A 22,579-nucleotide genomic window follows, 5' to 3' on the forward strand; every position below is an offset into this window, starting at 1 on the left:
GCAGCAAAATGGCCAACTCAGTGTACGCCTACGTGCGCGACTACGAGGCCGAGGTGCCGTGCCTGCCCAACACGTGGATAGTGGTGCGATTGGATGGCCAGACCTTCCACAGGTTTGCTGACAAGCATGCCTTCGTGAAGCCCAACGACGAGCGCGCACTGAGGCTGGCCTGTGCGGCAGCGAGGCGCGTCATGCACCAGCACGGTGACATTGTCCTCGCCTACGGTCAATCCGACGAGTTTAGCTTCGTCTTTAGACGCTCTACTGACTCGTTTAATCGACGTCCCAGGTGGGTACTGTTCTGGAGCTTATCGCAAAATCGTTTGACGTTAATACACTTGACCCATAACGGTTAGGTTAGTTTGACGTCAGATTTTGGTTATTGGCTTGTCACTGGGCTACTAAATTGGTTTCAAACGCAACTCTTGATCTACCTTTGATTAATTGATTGATTGGTTGGAACATGTTCGTTGATTTGGAATCCTCGCTCTTGTAACCATTTCTGTAATAGATGCTTCCATTTTTAAGGCAGCAACGGTAGCCTATCTGGTGGCAAGCGATTTCCTGTTATGACCTCAGCGTTACCTTAGTTCTTAGAGTATTTAGGTCGTCATAGGTAACCTGTTTTGGGACTTTAGGATTCTAGAATACCCTTACTGATCTCCATTTTTTAACTTCTATTTCTTTTGTTGAAGAAATTTTTTTCATAAAGTTAATGAGAAATTATATTGGCTTCCATAGTTGCTTTGGTGATCGTTTGAACTAGAAAAAAGTAGTTCACAATGCTTGGGATTTTTAAAGGTTTCAGTGAAAAAAAGGATGAACTTTTGGAAGTTACGTTTCGTTAGTGTCGACTCACTCGTGTCTCAGACCAATTTCATTGAATGTCGCTATTTTACTCCCTGTTCTTGACAGAAATTACATTCCCACCACAGTAATTAACAAATGGGAATCCTCCGAAATTTAGCTAAAGGTTTTCTGCTTCTGAATGCTTTCAAAGAGTAGTCTTCGGTGGGGCTCAAGTCGATTTAAGGCCCAAGTTCAAGTATGATGCATTTCTCTAGTAAGTGACTGGCACCTCGGGTTTCCAGTGTGGAAGAATGATTTGCTCCAGCTAAAAAAATGGCAAGAAGGCTCTAGAAAGGGCCATCAACGGTGGCTTCAGGCGGCACTTCCCTGTTGGAAGAAGGAAAATTCTGGCGTTGTGTCTTGCGTAATCCGTAAAGTTGCTGTTAAAATTTAGCCAAATTGGCTCATGCAGGACTGACGTCACCTTTGCAAGAATCTCTGTTAGCATTTTCAGACCATCAGTACCTCGAATTGGTCAACAATTCTGCTGCCAAATTTCTTTCTGCACTAAAGTGTTTTGTCGCAAAATTCGCCTTTGGATGGTTGTCCAGTAGCATCGTTGATTTTTTTTCCTAACTCGGCTTGAAATTGTACATCTTCAGTGTGAATGTGACCGATCGTGTCAATCTTTTCTTTTATTAACAAAAGCAAGGAACAAAAGATTGTTCTGCTAAGACTATTTTAAACTTATTTTTTGATATTCCCATGCCTGCATGCAGGTGTTAGAGTTGCAACGTTGGATTAGGGCGTCTTCAGTAGTAAGCTAGTGGACTTACTGCGAAGTCAGTGTAGCCATTCTCGTTGGGATATACGCTAAAAAGTTGGGCATGTAGGAGTTCGGTTCTTGGCTTTCGAGATCCCATTCACAATCTTTGCTTCAAATTGCAGCTCACAACTAAGTTAAACTCTTGGTTGCTGGATTGTCGTTAACCACTTTATGGTGTCGACAACATCTATTCCATCATTTCGCCTCTTTCTATGCAACTTTTAAAGTCAACTGACCGATTTCAGCTTTATAATGCCCATGGTTTACTGGGGTGATACTGCGTAAGCTGCTTATCCAGTGCTGCATTATAACGATAGCCATTCCACTCTCGGTATGCTTCAACATAATTCATAAATCGTACTCTAAATTATCCACTTCTAATGAGAAGTTCACAACTGCTGAATTGTTATCTTGAGAGCTGTTGTCCGCATTCGGTGGTTGTTTTTTTTTCAATTCATGAGGCAATCAGTTGAATTTCTCCATTCAAAGCCATTTCTTATCCAAGGAGATACCCCTATTTTCATTCAGGTGTCCTTTGAGTTGGTTATTATATCCACTTTTGAAATCCAAATGTTTTCCTCTCCATTGGATGGCACTTTCTTACCCTCGGTAAATCAACAATGGAGTTGACTTTCTGCTTCCTAAATGTCAGGAGAGGTTCTACACGCCCGCATCTTTGTGACAGTTCCTGCGCAGACTTACCCATCTGTTAAATGAAGCCGGTTTATTGTTCATGACTCCTATGCATCTGTATGCTTATTCAAGGTGCCCATTAATTCACTATACGATTCAATTTAGCGCTCAAAGCACATTAGTCGCCACAGTGCTTTCGTTACTCAAACTCACTTTAAATAAATCTAACAAATTTGAATATTTTTTTGTCAAAAGGGTAGTGTATTTCTTCGCCAACACCCCTCAATTTGGTATTTTATTCCTGGGTAAAATTTCTTCGTAGGATGGGATCGGTACTCACTTGCACAATTTCTGCTTGGTCCGCAAGTTAGGCGTCTCGGGATTTCGGGTAATTGCCAATTCCTTTTCATATGCCGCATGACTCTAGGCTGTGACTCACAGTGTCACATGCCTCTCACCTTCAACAGAGGACCTCCTGCAAGCTAACCCGTGCAGGCGCAAGCAGCTCCAGATAACTCTCTTTCATCCCCTTAGCCTCCTCACCAGCCCCACTTTAAGGTATGCACTGTGAATCCGTGAAGGAGGTGAGTACTAGATGTTTGCATTAAGGTACTAGTCTGTTTGAGTTGTTTTGGAGTTTGCATTAATCCATCCTTACCATCAGCGAACATAGTTTTGATACGGCTTCCGAAACGCCGCTACGGGTTTCTTTAGGACGTTGGCGTTTGTGTCAACCATGCCAACCCTAGCGCCAGAAATCGTTGAGCCTTTGATTTTGTGAACATGTCCCTAGGATTCAAGTCAAAAGAACAGGGAGTCAAACGTTATGCTTCAGTAAATTTTGAAGCCATAAAACTCAATGCTAACCCCATAATCAAATGTTGACATTCTTTGCTCTCTAAAGGCAGAAAATTCAAAGTCAAGCAACAAGAGGCTCTAGGTCAAATTTATTTTAGACTCCACTGAAGTCGTTTCGTGGCTCAGGATATTTCTCAAATGCGCAAGTGGGCAATCATTCCCTGCCTGTACATCTTTTTGTTCTAATGCTGAGGCGTGTAACTTCTAATCTGCCCCAATGCGTAGATTATTTGCTTCGCATTGTCGTTTCCAAGTTGGTAACCAGTGCTTGTTGCAATTGGTCCCTTGAGACTAGTCTTATCCGCATACGGGAAATCACTTTTACCAATTCTAGGTGGTTTGAGTTTTGCCTTTACTGTATCAAGTAATGAATGGGACTTGCCTGTTTTCTTGGTTAACTCCTTTGTACAACCGCCATGCTCCATGTTCTGCTTCTGACGGGGCAAGGATATTTTCACCTCCAAGAGAGCCTCTATTGACTTAGCCCTCCCGCCTGCCAGTGGCAGCGAACAAGAGCTCTTACAACGGTAGAAGTAGAGCAAATGCTCTTTTCAAGGTCGCGCGGGGTTGATCCATGTGTGGTAACAGATCATAATCTGAGTTGGAGGGGTGTTATACTTGCCTGATGCCACCTTTCTGCAACTCAACATTCATGTACTGGGCTGGGTAACTGATCTGCCTTATGTATAAGATTGCAATCAGGGGCAACGGGTATTACTTAATGCATAAATAATCCTTTTAACCGGAAGAGAATATTATGACGGGAGCAGTCATGGTCCATATATGTATCTGGTTTTCTATTAAAGCGCCATTTTCGTTCGTAAAAATACTTAGGTGGGATTCTTAAATGTTTTCCGTGAAATCAGTTCCAAAATTTGCTTTATTTAAGCAAGAATGTCTGTGTAGTGCCCCGAGACTTCTCGGAAGATGAAAGAAGACATGATGCTCTGGCAGAATATGCATTTTGAACGTGCAGAAGGGATGGGGAGCTACTGGTATAGCCTAAAGGCTGTGCCGTCCAGCGAAAGTGCCAAGGTGGAGCCTTAAGCGTCCGAAGTGAGGCCAAAACGAACAGTTAAACAACTGCTTAAAATGTTACAGTCTCTTATTGCAGTTTTCAAAGCAGTTGTGTAAAATAAGGTTACTATTCCAAAAGTTAGACAAGGCATTCACGAATTCGAGGAAGATGTAAGGCATCTTTTTTTATGTTGATTAAATTCTCTCTGCGTTAGCTACTACCCTCAAATGCATGTGACACTCGTTTTCTAGCCTGCTCTTGGCGACTCTCACATGTGACAATTGTTTTCATCGGCGCATGGTAACTGGCTGCACAAACAGACCGGGTCAAGAGAGCGAAAATGGATGTAGGGTGATCTTGGTGCCAGGAAAAGGCCATGATTTCGTGTTTGAACAGCCGTTGAAAGGGTCACCTAGGTAGAGTGGTGAAGCGTCTGGGCTGCGGTGGTTTATCTGCCTTGGAGAACCTGGCAGCGAACTTATGAAATGGCTTTTCATTTTTTTTAATTGCCATGGCAAAAACAGGCACTCGCGGAGGTGTGCCTGTTAAGACCTCCTTTGATGCCTAACCCGGACATCAATTAGGTAGCCGAGGTGATGTGAGTAATGCAAGACGAACCTTTCTATGGCAAATAAAATCACGACTCTACAACTCATCCCCACTGTAGACTTGCTTTTATCGTCTGATGAGCATATCCTTTAATCGGTTTTCCTGTCTTGATTTCACGAATGTCGGCTCTTTTTCAAAGAGTCCTTTCTGCCTTCATTTCATAAACAAGCCGCACGATTTGCGAATCAGGGTGAATGCTCTGTATACTTGAGGGCGCTTCAAACTCATGTGGCGTTATTTACGCATCTCGCGTACCAGTGAGCGACGCATTCATCAGATTCGGTCTTTTCCCGATTACACCATAGTTTATTGCAGAATCCTGGGTAGTGACAGGTGCTACCGTTATTTACCGTGTGTTTGGGCAGAGTTCTCATGTGGTTTTAAATTCAGCCTTAGTACACCGAGGTTGTTCAAGGTTTTTCCTATCCTATAGAATGGTGGAAATTTTCAAAGTGTGAATGCTTAGACCTGACGGTTATTCGATCGCGAGTACCTCTATCCTCTTCTGAGAAGGCGTCGACGCCAGCGTGTTGCCTTTAGCCTAGGACCTCGCCATTTTTGGGTGCGTTTACTTAGTCATTTGAAGTTTAACAAGCTTTTTCCCATCTTAGGTTTGGGCCGTCTCAAAAAGCCCCTAAAATTAATCTTCCATGATTTCAGGGACCCAATAAATGTCTCGCTGGATCACTTTACCACCTTCTCAGTCGTAATACGATCACCTGTACATGACTGGTACAAGGTTACATTGTTAGGACTCTGGGGTTTTCACATCACTACTATCGTAGGAAGTCGTAAAACCGTTTTGTCCTCTACGAATGCATCAAGGAGACCACCACAAAATCACCATCATTTACTCACCATTTCGAGTCATTTGACCTCTGACCACGCAGTTTTGTATATTCCAAACTTGGCGTGCGGCTAAATTTGAAAAAAACGGATATAAGTTATCTTTCTGGTGAAAATGGAAGATTTCTGCAGTAATGATTCCAGAGAACCTCGATTTTCGGCTACTTTGCCAAAGTAGGCAAGTCGATGTCCTAATCGCCTAAAACCACAGTGAATATCGACAAAGTTGGGATCAGGTGGCATTTTCATGGCCTGTTTGGGATGAATAAAGGGGGTAGAAGAACCTTGACGGTAACTATGATGGGAAGCTCATTTTCTACATCTATTCATGCCTAGAACTTTGGCTACGCACACCACTATTTATTCATTTTCATCTTTTGTGCCTCAATTTCATACGCTTACCAGTGTGTAAACATTTGTGCCAATATCCATGTATAGACCTTGTGGAGGCTCGATTTGGCTCTGCACCATGCCTACTACTTGGCCCTTATTCCAGTCACTTCGCACTTGATAATATTCATCGAAATCCACTGGCGGCGGTAAGCCGCTCCATTGACAAACAACCTACCGAGGCATGATATATGCACACTGCAAGTAATTTCACCCCCCAAAAAAAGGTGTGTAGCGCCTCGAGACTTCCCTGAAGATGAAAGAAGGCACAACACTCGGGCAGAAAAAGGTATTTCTGACGTATAGAAGTGCTGGGGGGCTATTGGCGTTGTCCGGAGACCAGGCCGCCTGGCGCAAGCGCCGAGGCGGAGCGTTGAATGCTTGCGAAGCTAAAACGAAGAGTTAAACCGTCAATGAAAGCATTGCAGTTATTTTCAATCACAACATCAGCTACCATTCAGTCTCCGTTCTAGTTGAAGCTCATTCGGCGTCTATTGTAGCTGGAATTACGAACACGCTAACCGCGTGTGGTTGTAGCCCTCGTATTTTAACACAGTCTCCCAAGTATTACTTAATTTCCACGGAGGTACATTATATTGTTTACCTCGACTGATTAATTACAAACCAGTTTGTCTGTTCCGCTATTAAATTCGAAAAAACTGGCTGTTAGCCTGATATCTTGAGAACTCCCATTAATACTTTTGGATGATTTTTTGTGCAGCAAATTGATGACGACAGTGACCTCGCTGTTCGCTTCGTCCTACGTTTTTGAGTGGCCTAAGTACATGGTGGACACGCCATTGCTCTATCCACCCGCCTTTGACGGTCGCGTTGTCCTCTATCCCACCGACAAAAACCTACGCGACTACCTGGCCTGGCGTCAGGTTGACTGTAAGTGGCCCCCTCCCCCCGCCCCTCCTGTTCCCTCCTCCTTGGCTCACCAACATTAGGATGATATTTTTGATTCCCGCTAATCGACATGGGGCTCTGCACGTGTCGCTTGTCTCTCAGCCCCTCCATTATTCATGTGGTCACAATCTGAAGGCTTGAAATCTTCTTGTGGCGTTAAGTGCTCCTGACGAGTACACAAAAATTTTCAGCCGTCCGCGTTTCGAAGCCCACGCTCAGTTCACCCCGATTATATTGCCGGTCACCTAGCCCATATATGTTTATGCGATGCTCGCAGATTCGTGCGTCCTTATTTGTCGTTTTTACGGTTCACTGTGGCGGCAAACGGTTTTTGCCGTAAGCATCGGGCACCATCACCAAAAAGGCGCCTCTGTATGACCTCATGCCAATTCACTAAATTAAACCACTTTTTTAAGCCCTCAAACCGTTGCCTGGCAAACTAACAGCATAGTTCGAGTGCGCAGAACCCTGAGGCACGAGAAAATGCTGCTCTAGTTATATCATTGCGATTGGTGCTAATCTCCCCTGCGGTAGAACTACCTTGTTTTATTACCCCTCTTTTATTTATACTGCCTAGTGAATGCATTTCATGTCAGCGCACCATTTTATCTCTTTTATAAACGGGCACTTAGCTCTCCCTCCGTGTCGTCGTTACTTCTTCTTATGGGGGTTGCGCCCTTAACCACTGCTATCACTGCTGTCCATCACACTTTGCTGATGCACTGTAAACTCGGCGATTGCATTTTTATGGCCTATTTTGTGCTGTCACAAAGTTGTACCTGGCTATATTCAAGCTTCTTTTCTTCGCTGCTATTGTAATTTGTGATAACCACGTTGGGCCCCGTTGTCACATCACTTCGATTTGGATACACCGCGCTTCATTCCCTCCGTCGTGCTTGACCACTTTTATTTATCAGTGGTGATCTGATTGTCGAGAATCAACTTTCGACTTTCTTAACTGTTGCGCTCACTCTTAACGAGCACTTTTCCAAACTGTTGTGTTCCATCGTGGTGTTATTCACGAGTCGGATCAATCCCATCCCATCTTCTTCAACTTGTCATTAAACGCTATAACTACGGTAACTTCACAGATCCTCGATGGAAAAATTGTAGGAAACATCGTTGGAAGTCCGTTTTGTCTAATTCCTTTTCCTTGTTTTCGATTTTGCGTTATATTGACATGTAACCATGGCTTTGACAGGTTTGTTCCCCTTGTGGTATTCCAATGTGCCTCCTCAATTTTGCTCAACTGCTACTTTTTAATGTCCACAAACTGAGGCACAGCCTTAAGTGTGTGCATATTGTGTTCTTTTCTCTTGAAAGGTCACATCAATAATTTGTACAATACGTGCTTCTGGAACCTCGTCCAGCGTGGAGGACTGACAACAGCCGCGGCTGAGGAGAGGCTGCGTGTGAGTTTTTGCGGTGTTGCCTTTCCGCCTTCATGGCAGCGCGCACTTCTTCCTTCACTCTGTTTGCAGATTCGTGTCAATCATTAGCTCGCAGATGGAAAACTTCACTGGCTTTTGTAATTGAATGGGAATGTTCCTCCTACTTTTACAGTGGTGTTCACGTCAAGCCGGTACTTTTAAGTTTACAAAGTGGCAAACGGAGTTGATAGAGTTTGAATTTCATTTATTTTTATGCAAGGCCCGCCACGACCTTTGGACGCTTGTCGCAGTGTTGAACTTATGTCTGAAAAGTTCTAGCCTGATTCACCGCTATCGCAATACCTGGTGCGACCTGGCTATGTGAAAGCGCAGACAATCGTGATCTTGAATTACTGCGCTGTGTTTACTCTCCTTACAGAAAGGTTTCCTTCCATTTGCGGCTTTGTTACACAATAGGTAAGTTCTGCCTCGGTCAGGCGTCCGGGTAAGGGCGCTCGATGGGCTGGATGAAGGTTCAGGGAAACGACTGCTGTGCCGTAAATTGGGAACGACACTGAATCACAGGTCTGCGACCGCCTTTGAAAAGTTTACACAATGAAATGCCCACGCGCCGATGACTGAGGGTCTTGTCACAGTACCGTCCTGTGGCTAATGTCTTCCATAGATTTCCTCGTGTTGGAGTTTTATGCCCTTGTTCAGAAGAAGATGCGAACTGTTGTCTACCAGCTCGATTGACGGTGTCTGGGCCGACCCACGACATTCGTGCTGGCTATTGCGAGTGTCATCCGCCACTGCATGTAGCACTATCACAGCAGCGTTCTTTTTTATGCGCACTGAATTAAATGTCCCAACTTGCTCTTAACATCCCCTATTTGCGTCCTACTGCGCTGGCTGTTTACTCCTTTGCTAAAAAACTGTTAAAATGCAGTGGGGGTGGAAGGTAATGCTTCTTGTTGTTGTCTTGGTGACTGATTCTTTGAATTATCTTTTCTTTACAGGGGACATTGTCTTCAGATAAGAATGAAATACTCTTTTCCGAATTCGGCATTAATTACAACAACGAACCGCAATTGTTCCGGAAAGGAACGGTGATTTTCAGGAAGGGGGTGAGCCTCGTTGATTTTTTACCTATTCCATCTCCACGAGGTTTCGAAATTAGATAGGCTTGAAAGCGAGAAGCAGTTCCTGAGTCGCCTCGGTTATTCAGTTGCAGGAATGTGAGCTTGTGCCTGTAAGGCAGATCAAATTATTTGGTGATAATACACATCTGTTTCTCGTCTTCGTTTGCAGCATTCCCATTCGCCGTTTGGCATTCTCCTCTTCTTTTAGCCGAAGAAGATGGCAGTGGAGGAACGAAATTGTGACATAATAAAGGACGACTTTTGGATCGAGAATCCGCATTTATTGGACCCGTAAATTCAGTGTATAGAAAGCACCTTGCATTTTGTATTGCTGCGGAGAAAAAATACACCAGGTTGCGTTCTTCTACCCATATTATTTATGCAGTATGCTCATGCTAAGGTGGAGGTGTGTGTGGCCTCAAAGTGGCGCCATTATCTCAATGCAATTATGGTGGTTATTTTTGCCAAAACCATCCAAACAATCGGAGCGCACAGAATTAAAAGCAATCACCAAAGTAGGCATTTGATTGTTGACAGGAAAGGATTCTGCTCAGGCGGTGCAGATCCTGAGCAGAATCGTATGAGGACAGGTGAAATAGAATTGCTAGGTAACTGCCATAGGTGCCCTCAGAAGTTCTACATGTACTTTAACAATAAAGTTTGTGAAGGTCACTAATTCAAGGTAATTGGGTTTGTAGGCCCGAGTGTCCCTTGGTTGCGCCACAGTTTCTGCGATCGGGTTGCGGGTTTCCAAATGTAGGACTTGACTGCTTCTGGCGAGTAACCCGTACTAAAAATCACAGTACTGTGTTGAAGACCCAGCATAATACTTGAAACTTCTGCTGGGTAGTCACTTCTGTGTTTAGCCACAAGGCCTCCTCACTGCAGTGTTTCCGTTCCGATTTTGACTTCGCTACATCCTTTCTACATTGATTTTGTTAGCAGCTCGCTAGGTCTTGCGTAAATCTATAAGAAAATCACAACCAATTCCTTACCATTTCCTCTGGGGGAAGTGGGTGACGAGGTGGCACTGAATCGGATGCAGTATTTAGTACATTGATTAACAAAAGTGGTCAGAGTAACAGGTAAGCAGACATGTACAGCCCATTTTTGAAGCCAGGATAGAGTTAAGTGCGACTTAGCTTTGTGGGTGCCACTAACGCGATTGGCGTTTCGACCAAGATATTATCTCCAATATTTCAACCAATCTACAAAAATAAAGAAGACTGAAAAATCACGAGTGACATGGTTGCAAGCAATCACTCTCAAAGATCCACATAGGCGACAATGATTAGTAATCCACTACAAAAGAACAGCAATATTTGTTTTCTTCGCACAATTAGTCAACACATAGTAATGAACAAGTTGTTAGTTAACACACAAATATAATATTTTTAAAGATACACAAGCCTTTTTATAAGTTAAGGATGTGGAATACCTGTTGGGCAATCGGAGTAAGGGGAATTGGACGAATTTATGAAGAAGGACTTTTAGGTCATTTAGCTTTCTTCTTCAGACTGAAATGTTTGCGTTCATCATGAGCGCACTTCACACTCAAAAATAAAATTTTATATCAAGCTGATATTTACTGCACAATTACTTTATAATTTACCAAGTACTTTGACTATGTTATTATTCTCCCGAGTCACTCAAATCCGCCATACCGCACTAGTTTAGTGCTACGATATTCCAAAAATTGGGTCTCAATGCTGTTGGTGTTTGTTATCGGACCACTCTTCAACCCACTAGGCTCTTATTAGGTATGAGAATGGTTAGCTTTGGTGTCACCATTGTCTTGAAATTGTGCCTACCCAAAGTTTTGCAATCGTAGGGGGTCAAATCCGTTAACCCAAAACACAATAGGTCCTTTCGCGTATCCGTTAAAATCGACTTGTGTGGAGAAGATTATGGAGGGGACTCAAGATGTGCTTTTTGTGCCTAGTGGGAGTCTGACACGCATTATCTTCTTTGACCCCATTTCCAGGATGAATATTTCAGCCCTTGCGAAAGGTGGACATCTTCTGCGCTCTATTTCCACTCTTCCCCTTATAAAGAAGGTTGCGGTTTCCTCTGCCCTCCAGACTCAACATCTTTGCCAGTTCTCCACTGGCAAATGTCTTGAATCAGGCCAAGCAATGACATCTCGTCTCACTGGCAAAAAAACCAAATTGTGGGAACTCTACAACGAAGTCGTCTATCCTCCAGGTGAAAATACCACCGTTACAGCTGATGGCGAAGAATCCGTTGAACCTCGGCCTGCTGAAGTCACCTATACGAAGGAGAATATCTTGTATAGCCAAAAAAAGCTCTGGTTGCTGGCTTTTATGGTGATTTCCTAAGCATATAATTGCTTTATTTTCATCGGAACATTTATTCATCTTTGGCTTGTGCTACAGATCCGTGGCTTGTCTGTGGACGAGGCTTTTCAGCAGCTTGGCTTCCGACCAGAAAAGGGAGCTCGAATCCTCGAAAAGGTATATTGCTTGTAATATCGCTAGTAGCTTTGTCAGTTATTATTGTTGGACTTTATTTGATCTCGCCTCACCTTAGGCCCTTGAAGCTGCCATCGAAAGGGCAGTTACAGAACACGACGTCGAGTTTTGCACAAATTTGTGGGTTGGTAAGTCTTCATTTTATTTATATCGTCTTAAATCACTAATTATCAGATTTCGTGTTTGCCTTGTGCGACTGTGCCCCATTTATTCGAACTATTGGCTTCTAATCTAGGTCAGTTTGCATACTAAACATGCGTGTGATGCTCTTTGGTGACGCTTTTTTTAAAGTAGGGTTCTCTTTCTTCAACTATTTCGATATCTATTTCACTTGGGGTGATTTTCCTCGCCCTTCCAAGGGACCACCTCATTTTTAGTTCATTTGGTTCAACATTACCGTTGTTCCTGTTTGCGCTGCAGAGCAAGCACTGGTACTGCGAGGTGATAGCGTCCCGCGAATCCACAAGGGCCTCCGAACTACAGTGTCGAAGTCGAACTATCATTACGCACGACTGATGCTGCGTTTGCGCGAGGGTGTTCCACCAGTACTTTACCATCCCTACCGCATCCGCAATTCCTGGCATCCCGCGCCCAACTGCCCCGCAGATGGCGCGCCGGGTTGGGGCTCCGCTCACGACATTCTCGACATACAAATACGCAAACTCCGGCGCCGGCGTATCCCTGGCGAACTCTAGATCCCTCTTGTAAAAGCAGCAATTTGATAAGAAAAGCCATTTTTATCGAGTTCTTTTTTATTTGCACCTCGAGAGGATAATGGTTGTCATGATTTGTTTGTCATCTTTGAGTAGTTTGAAGGCATTCCGAAAACATAATCTCTTCTGTCGGATTTGTGATTTAATGAGAAGAAATTCGCTTTCATTAACTTTGTAGAGGGTTGGAAGCTGTGTGAAAGTTTGTCGTTTTGAGATTCGAGGGGAGGTGCATCCACTTCTCCCTTCTACCCAATTCTCCAAGAAGCAATATGTAATAAGCTTAGGGAAATCGCCTTCGCTCAACCCCACTTTTATGGCGTAATTTGGTGGCGAGTCACTAATGTCATCCTCTTCTCAGAACAACGATGGTGAAGATATCCGTTCCTTTTCTCGTTTTCAGTCCGTTTTGCACGGGATAAATTTAGTTCGACATTCGTCTTAAAGAGTTGATTTGAATGAAGGGATTTCGCTTTATCTCCTCTTTTTTCCTCCTACGCCACAAAATGGATTTTGTAAAAATTTGGCATTTCTATAAGGATTTCGGGAATTCGATAAGAAAATTGAGCTCATTTCTCCTCGTTCTTTGGATCAGTTCAAGTCCGCACCATCGCCACCGTCGGCTTAGTTCCCTGGTTCATTTATCTGGTTATTGGAAGGTGACATTTGTATGTCGCTCCTTTCCTCCGCAAAGTAAGTGTTTTAGTCGTCTTGTGATTTGTTTCAGGATTCAGGGGAAGTGAACTTTTGCTGATTTGTGTAGGAGGTGCAATTTGTATGAAAATTCACCTCATGTTTCTCGTGTTTCTGCTCTTTTTATGAAAGGGTGGTAATTTGCTGAAAGTTCGTGCTGTTTTATGACCTGGGGGAAAACAAATATCGCCTGTTGCTTTTCCCCACATGTATCACGGTAACACGGTTGGAGCTCATGGAAAGTAATCCACCCCCCAAAAGGTCATCTCTGCGTTTCATACATTTGTTCTCCAGTATTGCAGATGAATTTTTCTTTATTCATCGAAGACAAACCACTGCCTTCACATCTCAAAGTAGATAAACGTGACTAACACGCTTTCCAATCTTCTGTTTCACAAAGAGAAGTAGGCTAATTATTTGTTAAACTCCCGGCTTTGTACTTACGCCCAGCGGCACGGCCCGAAGGCGGTGCCGATAGCCTCTCAGCCCATTTAAAATCTCGACATGCTACAGTCAAATTTTATGAGCTGATGTTCATAGAGTGATTTTTGACCCCAATGAAATCTTCCACATTCCTAATAACAAATAAATAAGTAACGCAAGCCTACAGAGCGGGTCACTGTGAACTTCGGGCATATTTTACTTTTTGTCCGTTTCAAATACGATTACTGACTAAGAGGAAGTTGCCCCGTTTTTTTATTTGACTGTAATAAAACTTTGACCTCAAGTGGGTGCCAAAATTTACCTTCTTTCAAATAAATCAAATAAGTGCAATCGGCATTCATTCAACAGTGGGTCCAACCGAGTGCTTGAATCATCCGTCGGAAAGAGGAAGACTATTTGAAAGTACTCGTGAACACAATCATTCTGAAGTCTCTCATTGATCGACACTTTCATGGAGGGAATGGTAGTGTGTCCACGTGATTGGGGAACGAAATCGGTCGGACTGAATGCCGATATGCTGACACATTCTTGCACATTTTAGCCGTAAAAAGGGTCCTTCCGGCTTCATTTGGTTGTCTCATGAATTTTTAACATTTAGTTGTATTTTTATTCCGCTCAAATGTCATTAAATGGTGCATGCATTCCTACAATTACAAAGTAGTTGTTCTCCTATAACAATTTCCGCCTAGTCGTCATTTCTACCACAAACATTCTTCCCTTGGAACCTCTGCCATCCACGAGATCAGGAAGAGTTGTAGAGAGTGTTGGTTGTACGCAAAAGTGCACCGACTTACTGCAAATCTTATGATGGATTCTAACAAAATTATTTTTAAAAACTTTGCTATTATTTATTTTTAAAATATTTTATCAAACCCATTAAAGACTTAACGAACGGTGTATCACGCAATTTTGTTATTGTTATGCAAGAGATGTGTTTTCTATTTTACTTATTCATCGTGTGAAAGATATCTAAGATTATAGAGTTTTCAGTATTTAGCTTTGCCTTTCGAAAAAGCGGTTATGTATGCATTGGTTCTACGTTCGAATAATAACCTACCTATTAAATACTTTCGAAACTCTTAAAACGACTGTGAAAAATCAGTCAATGCACGTACTATATCAAAAGCATTTTTCTATGCTGGTCTTAAAGGCTTCAGCTTTCATCATATCGGTTGGCTTCAATAAACTATGCCAACTAGTTCGCTACCCTATTCAATATCATGAAAAACTATCCAATTAAAAGGGTCGGGAATACCAGTGGATGGCGTACGAATTTGTTTTCGGCTGGCTCGTCAAACGGACCTTAAGCATTCTGCTTCTGATGGTGCCAAGATTTAAATCTAGCATCTCATTTATTCCAGAGCCTTTTAATTTTAGATTCAAACCCCCTCAACTTTCGCTGTGATAAACTTATTTTGCTAGGCCATAGTTTTGAGTGGTCTCTCCACGATTTTGCCCCAGGTAGTGCTTGATTTTCTTGGCTGGAGTAATGCCTGTCTGCCCTACTTGCAAGCTTCCTTAGGTTTTGCTTTTTTTGCCTTTTTTTCTATGAAACCCAACGCAGAACTTCTCGACTTTACCGTAAATAAACTTGCTACTTACAATAGCGAGTAGTATTATATCACGGTGGCTATTTATATCCAGCGTCACAGATCTCTTTCAAAGTGTGAATCATGTTTGCCAAAATCTGGAGAAACTAGTGGTGTCTTAGGGATACTTAATAGACCTACTGATATAGTCGGTTTCTCACCAATTTAGCGGAATTATTGACCATGTAAGTTTGCGTTCCATGATGAATTTATACTCTTACTCGCTCAAACATGGATTGAGAAAGTAGCTCCAACCGCCTTCATTAAATATCCCCAAATGCCTTCAAATACGCAATAAAACCAACAATGTATGCTAATTTAATGAGTACTTTGCAAGCTCCCACGATTAATTTGTCCCCGATTTGTGGGTAGTTGTGTGAAATCTCAATAAATCCCGGAAAGTGGAATTTCCACCGGCGGTAATTCAATAAACCTAGCGCCAGTATTTGCGCCTACTGGACTGCTTTTAGGCGCTTGCCTTACTGTTTATGACCCCTAATTAAAGCACACATGTGAATCCAGGCGCCTTCATGCTTCAGTTAAGGCCATTTTGAGTAGGATTAATACGAGGCAATTTCGCCAACATTTTCACATCTCACAGTCTACCCATGAGTGAAAAAAAAAACAGGAATCGTTTTTTTACAAACGGATGACGCCTACTATAGTTGTTATTGGTCTACGTTTTGTTGAGTGTGGAAATTCGTATGAAATATGGCAACTGGAAAGCCTTTGTTTGTAGATTCCCTCCGTTTTGCGATACAGCGTGCTATGGCTTGAGTAGATTCCCAAACTCATGGCATTTTTGTTTTAACATAGAGGAAAATTGGACTGATCAGAGGGGAATAGCAAAACGCACAAGGAGTTTCCTTTGTTGAAAAGACCTCAAGTACGATAGCAGCTACCTTAAACAGCAAATAAAGCGTTGAGAAAATTAAGGCCTTGACAAGAGCAATTAAATATTGTTTTGTTAAGGATTTTTCCAGGAAATGTGTCAATAAGCAACACAGCTCTTAAAAGCTATTAGCAGAATTTCGGAGTTTCTAGCAGCTGACTAGTAAAAACCGTGAGTTTTAATTTAAAAGCAGGTACAAAAAGTGGAATCGCTAGAAAGGCGTTTCTTTGTTATGCAGGCATACAGATGTGAATTGGGGATGAAGGGGTTGGTGGCTCTCCACTACCCATGCAAAACCTGCAGTTTGTAGTCTTTCGGCGTCTCCTCCTCCCCGTAGGCACGATCACAAAAGTAGACTCGTCGTAGGCGACAGTTTGCGTTGATTCTAACACGTGTGACTTCGCGCAGACGTTGCTTATAACAGTACTCCATCAGACGATTCAGATCAAACACCACGGTGTTCCAACCCGGATGCAGAAACAGCGGCATGTTGGTGCAGAACTGACGAATGAGCGTGTTCTTTGTCGAGTTGCTGGCTCGAAATCGTCGCGGAAAGCCACTGTAGTCGAGAGTTTCTATTTGGAAGGAGAAGAAGCGGTTCATATTCTTGAATAGGACCACAAAGACGGGCATTCGAATGCCCAGAGTCTCATTCTCACAGGCAGGGCACTCAATGTACGTGGTGCTGACATTATTTCCACGAATATCAAGAACGATGGACCGAATGGCTGAGTCTGTCAGCCTCTTGATACTCCCCGACTGACAGCAAGCCTTCCAATTGAGGAGAGGCTTCTGACCAACACTATAAAAGATTGACAACAATCCTGATTGATAAGATTCTCGATACATTAGTTCCTCTTTTTATCTATCAACTTTGCCCTTCGCGTGAGGGCCGGCCCGCTGTATCGATTTGTGGGGCATTTAACCCGAGCCCCCTGGTAATTACCGAACGCACGTGTGGCATCCCACAGCAGTCCACCTTGACAGTGCAAGCGTTTTACCCGGCGGATTAGACCCCAAAGCTGTGTTGAAAGCTGTACATCTTGATTATGGTCGACAGTACGGAGGCAGAGTAATTGGACTCAGCCCTGTCAATGGGTAAAACTGGACACTCCTTCTGGGCGGACTCCCACCAATCTCTAGCCATGGCCATGTCTAGTCATACGGGAAAGCGGACTTACCGCTAAGGTGCATACCCCAGGGGTTAAGTCATCACAAATGCCAGAACCACTTTCAGTGCCCCCAAATCACCTGATGACTGATGAGGAATTTATTTCGGGAGAACTTGATAGATGGCTACATCACATCAATAATGAAGGGAGGAGGAAAAGGAAGAAGAGTACACTGATTCCTAATTTATTTGGAAGGAGATGGGAGGAGGAGGTAGCGTTGCCAGTAAGCACATTCATACCACTTCTACCGCATACATATCTCTGTACACTGAATGGAGAAAGGAGAGAAAATACAATCTATACACAGGGGAAGGAGTTCAGCAGGACGAGGCTAACTAGCCATTATGAGGGGTTTTTGTAGTACTGCTTCATATAGGCCAGCCGAAGACGGTCAGCATGTTGGGCTATTTTAACTGCCAACTCCCATGGAAGACCCATTTTGGAGTGTAGCTCGTGGGCGGGAGGGAGGAGCATGAAGGATTGACCGTCCACAGCCTGCGATGCCAGCCAAGACGAGAGGTCTTTGCACTCGGTTGTCTTTAAGTAAGCCGCCAAATCCAAGGGGCTCCATTTAATGGGATCGCTAGTTAACGTTGGTACCTCCACACTCTGCACACAGAGAGGTACACGACATACCAAACAGCAAGGCTAATGAATTTGAACTTGACAGAGGTATTTACCTGTAAAAGGGGAGTATTCCCATTTAGAAGCAAATAAAATTGATTATTTCGGTTCATCCTCGGATTAATTGTACGATTTGCGGTTCGTGGGGGCACCCTTCGACCTCTGGGTCGTTTCAACGCTCTTGTACCCCTTCCCCCTGAGGTATCACCGTCCTGATCTGAGGTAATTGGATTCCAGTTATACAGTAGTGAGGGCAATAGCGACCGTGACGTGAGAAGTCTCGAGGAAACGACCAGCGGACGACGGCTGTTGCCCCTCGAAATACGCATTTCTGTGTTGAGAAGGCAGGCCGTAGAGACAATCGTATCATCGGTTATGAGGACCATTGGGGTAGAATTTTCGCGAGACACACGATGAGGCCTGATAAGATCATTACATTTGAGGGGACAGCCCTCTGCAGCATCTAGTCGACGCGTACTCAGCAGAAAGGGACAGGCCCCAAGTCCAATACATATCTAGGCGAAGGAGAACAACAACGCTATGTAATAGCTATCGAATGAAACGTTGCTAGTGTAGAATGAAGAGTCACCTGTCGACAGAACTCGTCGACAGCACGTGCCCGAGTGCAAACTTCGAATGGCAAAGGGAGATAGGTGCCCTTGCGAGGACACCGAACGCGGACGGCGGTGAGTCCCATGTCTGAATGCCAGCGCCTCAGGCCCTCCGACCTCATGGCTTCCCTGCGTCGTTTCCAGTTGATGCTACACACATTATTGGAGAGCTTGGCCACCCAATTAGCCTCCAGACCACGCAGCACTCGAACCGGCTTGTCAATAACACCGGCCAGACGAAAGAGCATCGCAACCAGGGTGCGTTCTACAGGTCCTGGACCAAACATCCGCGGCAACGATTCTAATTTCGACTGGTTAAGGTAGAAACAGCGCACATTGAGTTCAGTAAATCAGCTATTTAATTTTAATCAGAAACACACTAGCGGGGGATATAAATAAGGAATGGAACAACTTGACAACGGCAGAAAAATTAAATAAGAATTGGGAAACATGAAATGGTGATGTCCATTTATGTTGCGGCAACGCTTTTACTAATAAAAATAAGTAGAGAGGAAAAGAAGTGAAAAGTAGGAGAAGAGGGCTCACCTTAAGGATGTGTGGCCCGGTATAGCACGAGGCGTTTAGGTATATGTGAGGACAGACCTCAGCTCTAGCGTACAAAGTCTTAATCTCGGCAATTCCCGCGATCTGTAGGAACGACCGCTTCGGTCCAGTGGAATTTCGCCAAATCAGAGGGTCATTTAAATGCGAGGGAGTAGGGTGTAGATAGGAAGCAGGGGGAACAAAGGGATGACCATTGGCCCGGCTCCAGCCTAGAGGGTAGAGAGATGTGGAGGATGATTCTATCACAACAGGCTTGTTTTTGGGATGCTCTGGAGAGACATGAGGACTCCAGTTCTCAGGGAGATCAGGTAGGAGCCAAAGCAGACCTGCCTGACAGCGTATCACAGTGGCTGTACAAATGGGACTTTCGTGGAATTCAAGATCGCCACTCTGTGTCAAGTGGATGCTTTTCCACATAAAGGAAGGAAGAGCTAATTCAAGTTTCATGCCAGGACAAAAGTCCCTCGATACCCATAGACCCGAATTATCAGTTGAATTAGCCTTCAAGCGTCGGGAACGAGCTGTGCCAAAAGCGCCTACGTTTTGCAAAGGTGAATAAGTATCAAGCTGAAATTCTTGAGGATTCTTCGATCTCGGAGAAGCTGTAGTAAAGAACTGATCAATTGAAACAGACAGATGCCTTATGAGCGATTGATAGGAATCGTTCGTTAATTTTAAATAAGGAGGTAGACTTGAAGAAGTAGTAGACAGCTTTAACAACATGAGGGCGTAAACATGCCAGCAAAAGGGTTCATTAGAAGGCCAGTTCTCAGGAGGAAGCAGCCGAAGTCCATAATATTCACACATTTTTGGAGGCATTATTTGAGGCATGCCCACATGCCCTATGAACTCTCGCGGTTCCGTAAGCGTTGTTGAATTGTCTGCAGGAAGAGCATCAAAACGTACAACAAAGTACCGGTCGGAAAGAATCTTTGTGACGGTGGCTGGTCGTGCACCTTCAGGTCTTAGGTTATCGAACGCCTCGAGTTTAGAGCCCACAACGAAAGTGTGCTTTGGAGGTTCAGGAGCGAACAAAAAGAGACCCTTCCAGGGAGCTACGCCGTTAATGGGCGAGAGAGAATTTATGGAATCTGAAGTGATTTCTATTGAGGGAATTGCGAGTCCATGAGGCGGCTTGTACACCAAAGAGTGTGACAAGCTCCAACCCAGAAGACGAATCCGAGGATCCCACATGAAAATAGAAAACACTGGATTATCCACACATTTGTCATTTATGACGTTACGGCAGACATAAGCCTTGCGGGAGGCTACAAATTCTACATCGATCCCCAGCCATGAGACAACAAGGCGTCCACCGTATTTTTTTAGAATCCGGACAGGCCACACTGAAGAGGGATCAGAGAGCGACTTGCACTCAAGATAGTCGCCAACATTCACAATATCGCGCAAAAATACCGCTCTTTTATCAAAAATAATTTTTGGAATAGAAAGTGACGTAGTTTTCTGCATGAATCCAGGACTGACGGTGGAATAGCAAAGTCTTGGTTTTTTGTTTGGTAGAGGACGAGGCGCCTCAATAACCGATATTTGCGAAGGATAAATCCATGAGCCTCCATGTGAATCGGCCCATCCGATTGGATGTACTGATTCCCAGAATAAATCGCTGAACAGCATCCAGAAGGAATGATTTTGGTGATCTTCCTCCACATTTATTGTCGATTCTGAAGCATTTTTTTCTGATGGGCAACACCACCTGAGTTTAATTGCAACTCCAGTGGCACACATTATTTCACAAGGCCAAAAGTAAACGCCTTTGGAGATATTTTTAGTCGGCTTATCGGACAAAACTGTCAGGTCAACCTCCACAATCTGATGAGAAGCGAAGTTCAAATTTTCACTTTTCTCAACATGTCTAAACAGATCAAACGGAGCCGGTTCAGAACCGGTTTCCATTGCAAACTTATAAAAAGAAGTGGTCTTGAAAAAGTTTTCGGCAGCCAGGTCCATTGAGCTGCATAACTGTTCCTCCATAATGGGGGGTGGAGCAGGAGAAAAAATTTTATTGTGTAAATAGACAAATAATGGTCTGGAAAAATAAATTCAACGAATTACACCAAAAACCCTATTTTTATAGGCAAGCCGAAAAAGAGCAAAACGCTTTTAATCCGTGCAAAATTTTTTTGAGCACCGTATACTCGAGCAATAAATTAGAATGTGACAACTACGATATATGCTTCGGAGGAGGGGGGAGCAAAGCGATTACACATATAAAATTAGCACATTGAAACAATAAATATGCAACTGCCTTGACTAATAAAAACAGGCATAAATGAAAAATGGAAGCTGACCTGTCATTTTTAATACTTCAAATGTGATAGTGCTCAAATAAGGAACGCTGTTCCAATTACTTCAACTAAGTCCTGCCACAACTTATATTGTTCTTAAAAAAAATTCATGGACAGCAATTGCCAGTATGGGTGCGCAGTCTATAAACCAAGCAGCGGCAAAAATTTGGCAGTGGTTTATTCTATCTTCCTCTATTTAGGCCTTTAAAAGTAGAACCTGCAGAGCCAAATACGTATGTCTAATTGTCGTAATAATTCCCATATTTTAGCTTCCTTAGATTTATATGACAAATTGTGCTAACAAAAGCCTACGCTCTAACAGAGATGCATTATAAATTGGGTCATCCTTCCACAGCTTAAGGCCCAAACGACAATCAGTTTTCTCAGCATTTGTAGGCTTTTGCTCGATGATTTGCATAGTAGTGCAATAGGCTTCGGCGGATATTTCTTTTCACAATCACTTTTTAACTTTGGGATCAAAGTGTTTTGCTTTTTCAACATGCGTCAATATAGGTTTTGGACAAATCACCATTACTCCAAATTGCAAAATTGACCTTAAATTTTTAAGGCTAAAGCGCTACTACTTAATGCTGCAAGTTATTCCTCGTCACTGCTGGCATATTCGTCGTACGGGGTTCTAGACTGAGGCTTCGGGGGCTGATACGTGTGTTGAGTGAATGAAAAGCGGCGAAGTCAATCTAACTCTGGTGAGGTACCCAATTGCGCCCATGTGACACCAAGCATGCGGCTGGCCATTGTCCCTGCCCCGTATCATGAATTTTGAGAAGCCAAACCTTTTGGACCTGTAAAGGCCATATTTCTTCTCTAGTTAATTTCTGGTTTTAAGCCCTTGGATAGTAAAGACTGGCAAGTACATGCCACAACATGTCGAATTGAGGGTGAGTGTTGCATAGAGCAAGAAACGTTTGCTTTGGAGGGTGAGGATCCTCGTACTGAAGGGGACAATAACGCCAATGGGAACACAAAGTTTACCGAATAGTCTTCTTTAAAGTACAGAAGAGCTTTAGGTGCCTCACCGATTAACTGCATAGGATATAGGTGTCTTTAAAAGTACAAATTGAAGGGTGAAAA

General features: G+C 43.5%; 2 protein-coding genes across 2 annotated transcripts; one reads left to right on the forward strand and one right to left on the reverse strand. All coding sequences in view use genetic code 11, as the record gives it.

Moving 5' to 3' along the window:
- Positions 1-8: 8 nt before the first annotated feature.
- Positions 9-12,577, forward strand: EGR_02605 (putative tRNA(His) guanylyltransferase; the record flags this gene model as incomplete). The annotated part of the gene is made up of 10 exons (XM_024491854.1): positions 9-289; positions 6,691-6,860; positions 8,202-8,290; positions 9,268-9,375; positions 9,599-9,681; positions 11,068-11,150; positions 11,389-11,717; positions 11,787-11,864; positions 11,941-12,010; positions 12,303-12,577. The coding sequence occupies 10 exons, from the start codon at positions 9-11 to the stop codon at positions 12,575-12,577; spliced, it is 1,566 nt and encodes a 521-aa protein (XP_024353669.1).
- A 3,915-nt stretch (positions 12,578-16,492) lies between these two features.
- On the reverse strand, positions 16,493-21,173 carry EGR_02606 (hypothetical protein; the record flags this gene model as incomplete). The annotated part of the gene is made up of 5 exons (XM_024491855.1): positions 16,493-17,012; positions 17,747-17,991; positions 18,063-18,521; positions 18,596-18,928; positions 19,164-21,173. The coding sequence occupies 5 exons, from the start codon at positions 21,171-21,173 to the stop codon at positions 16,493-16,495; spliced, it is 3,567 nt and encodes a 1,188-aa protein (XP_024353670.1).
- Between the last annotated feature and the right edge of the window lie 1,406 nt (positions 21,174-22,579).

The sequence above is a fragment of the Echinococcus granulosus genome (genome assembly GCF_000524195.1).
Source record: "Echinococcus granulosus chromosome Unknown EG_S00012, whole genome shotgun sequence".
In the NCBI taxonomy this organism is placed as follows: Eukaryota; Metazoa; Platyhelminthes; class Cestoda; order Cyclophyllidea; family Taeniidae; genus Echinococcus; species Echinococcus granulosus.